Source organism: Pelophylax lessonae (assembly GCF_965119305.1).
Source record: "Pelophylax lessonae genome assembly, chromosome: 11".
Lineage (NCBI taxonomy): Eukaryota > Metazoa > Chordata > Amphibia > Anura > Ranidae > Pelophylax > Pelophylax lessonae.
In genome coordinates this window covers 36,682,410-36,684,825 of record NC_138778.1, presented here as the reverse complement: position 1 = coordinate 36,684,825, position 2,416 = coordinate 36,682,410, and the positions used below count along the sequence as shown (strand labels likewise).

Genomic DNA, 2,416 nt, shown 5'->3' with positions numbered 1-2,416 from the left:
CTTGATAGTGACTTGTAGACTCTGTTGGAAGAGTGGATGACAAGGTGACAATATAGGAGCATCATTTGGAGATAGAGAGTTGTGCCTGAACAAGGCCCCTTATAGCAGGATAACTAGGAATAAGTTTATTAACCACTTAAGCCCCGGAGGATTTTCCTGCTAAAAGACCAGGGGGTATTTTGCGATTCGGCACTGCGTGACTTTAACGGACAATTGCGCGGTCGTGCGACGCTGTACCTAAACGAATTTGACGTCCCTTTTTTTCCCACAAACAGAGCTTTCTTTTGGTGGTATTTGATCACCTGTGCGATTTTTTGATCACGCGCTATAAACAAAAAAAGAGCGACAATTTTGCAATATTTTTCACATTTTTTTATATGAAATTCCCCCCAAAAAATGTAAAAATCTAAATTTTTTAACATTTTTGGCCAATTTGTTTTATCCTACCTATGTTTGGTAAAAAAAAAAAAAAAAAAAAAATCGCAAAAAGCGTATTTTGATTGGTTTGCGCAAAAGTTATCGCGTTTACTAACAAAGGGAAAGATTTTTGTCATTTTTTTTTTTTTAACGCGTAATGGCGGCGATCTGCGATTTTTTTTGCGGTACTGCGACATTGCGGCGGACAGATCGGACCCTTGACTGACATTTTTGACACTTTTGGGGTTACCAGTGACATTTCTACAGTAATCAGTGCTATACATATGCACTGTTACTGTAAAAATACACTGGCAGTGAAGGGGTTAACTTTATTTGGGAGGGAGGGGCTGTGTGTGTCCCTAGGGGCGTGATTCTTACTGTGATTGGCTGTGGCTCTAGCTGTAAGGACACTGATCAACGGATCTACATACTAGATCCGTGTGATCAGTGTCTTTACAGCGAGGAGAATGACAGGCAGCTTGTTTACACAAGCTGCCTGACATTCTCCCTCTCCCCCGACGATCGCCGAGTGGCCGGCGGACATCGGGTCTGCTGGTCACACGCGCGGGGGGGGGGGTCCGTGACCGCGCCTCCGCGGGCGCGCGCTCGCTCCCCAGACCCTCCCAGGCTAGTGACGTTAATTAACGTCACTCTGCCTGGCAGGGGCTGACCACCGCAGTAAATCTACTTGCGGCGGTCGGCAAGCGGTTAAAAGCTGAAGACTTAAAAATACCAAAAATGAATTTTAAAATGACAATACCGTGGTAAAGATGTGAGATTTGGTGTTAGAGTTTACTTATACTTTAAACCTGAGCTGTGCAAAACAAAATTGCATATTTCCCACTATAATGGTAATAAAGCTTTATTTGTTTCTTCCAAACACAAAGGCTAAAATCTCTGAAAACAGAGGCAGGGAAACTTTACGGTCCACGCAGTCTGTTTGACTATACCTCCCTTCCACAAAGTACGACAAGAGATCAAACAGCAGGACTCTTTAACGTTGAGACTTCACAATCAAGAATGTCTTCTTGGCAGTAAAAAAATTATTGAATTTGTGCCCATTAGAGGCAAAAGCAACCATTGTGGTTTGAACCAGTATGCCTAAGCAATGTAATTAGCTGTAAGTGCAGCGATCAGCTGAATATTAGATTCGACCACAAATACCATCTATTGTTTGTAGCAAACAGGTTCACTTGTTACATCTCCAATTGTCTTCTTGTTCTTGCTAAAAAAAAAAAAAAAAAAAAAGATCTTTCTTATTAATACCAAAGATTTGAGGATCAGCACAGCGTTTGACCTAGCCTGAAGGGTGGCAGTAAAATGTGCCTATTAGCCATGACGGGGAACAGACAGAATGTGGGTGCATGGTTTTGAAGAACGCCTATAGGTGGAGGGGCAAAGTCCCCCCAAATACAAACAAATAAAAGCCCCCCAGCACCACAAGGCCAGAGAATGGCAATGGAAATGTCTATGCCCATTTGTAGCTGCATGGTATCAGGAAAAGAGGGTATCCATTGTACCAAACAGTCTTCTTTACTTAAAACACGGTGTCCCTGTAATACCGGTTTCATCTTCAGGAAACAAACTTGTGCAAGCTGTGTCACATCCTTGGCAAAAAGCAGCAATCCATGGAACAAGACAGGGTGTATTCCCTCCTAGGTGCCAACCACAGCGGGGTCATTGGCAGAGTCTGGCAGCTGGCTGCCGCTGCAGTGATACAAGAAGCAGTTGCCCCAGCAGCTGTAGCAAATGAGAAAGAGGGCACCCAGAAAGACCAAGGCGCAGATGGTGCATGGTTTCCTCTCCAATAAGAAGCTCAGTAAATAGAAGCCCATAAACATTGAGTGACTAAACCAAAGCGCTGGATTCAGTGGCTTCGGAATCAGGAGGACGGGAAGCAGCCACTGTAAACAGTACATGGTGGCGTATGTAGGTCACACCTCGTCTCTGATTGCTTTATCTGATCTGTGCCAGCAGCCTGGGGACAGAAAGCAGAAAG

At 44.1% G+C, this 2,416-nt stretch overlaps 1 protein-coding gene across 1 annotated transcript; it reads right to left on the bottom strand.

The window, feature by feature from the left end:
* Positions 1 to 1,633: 1,633 nt before the first annotated feature.
* Positions 1,634 to 2,416, bottom strand: BLCAP (BLCAP apoptosis inducing factor). The gene has a single exon (XM_082272020.1). It carries the CDS (start codon positions 2,334 to 2,336, stop codon positions 2,073 to 2,075), a length of 264 nt encoding a protein of 87 aa, XP_082128146.1. The 5' UTR covers positions 2,337 to 2,416; the 3' UTR covers positions 1,634 to 2,072.

Bases quoted from the DNA above. Each gene is read 5' to 3' on its own strand.
- BLCAP (XM_082272020.1), bottom strand. From the start codon at position 2,336: ATGTACTGTTTACAGTGGCTGCTTCCCGTCCTCCTGATTCCGAAGCCA.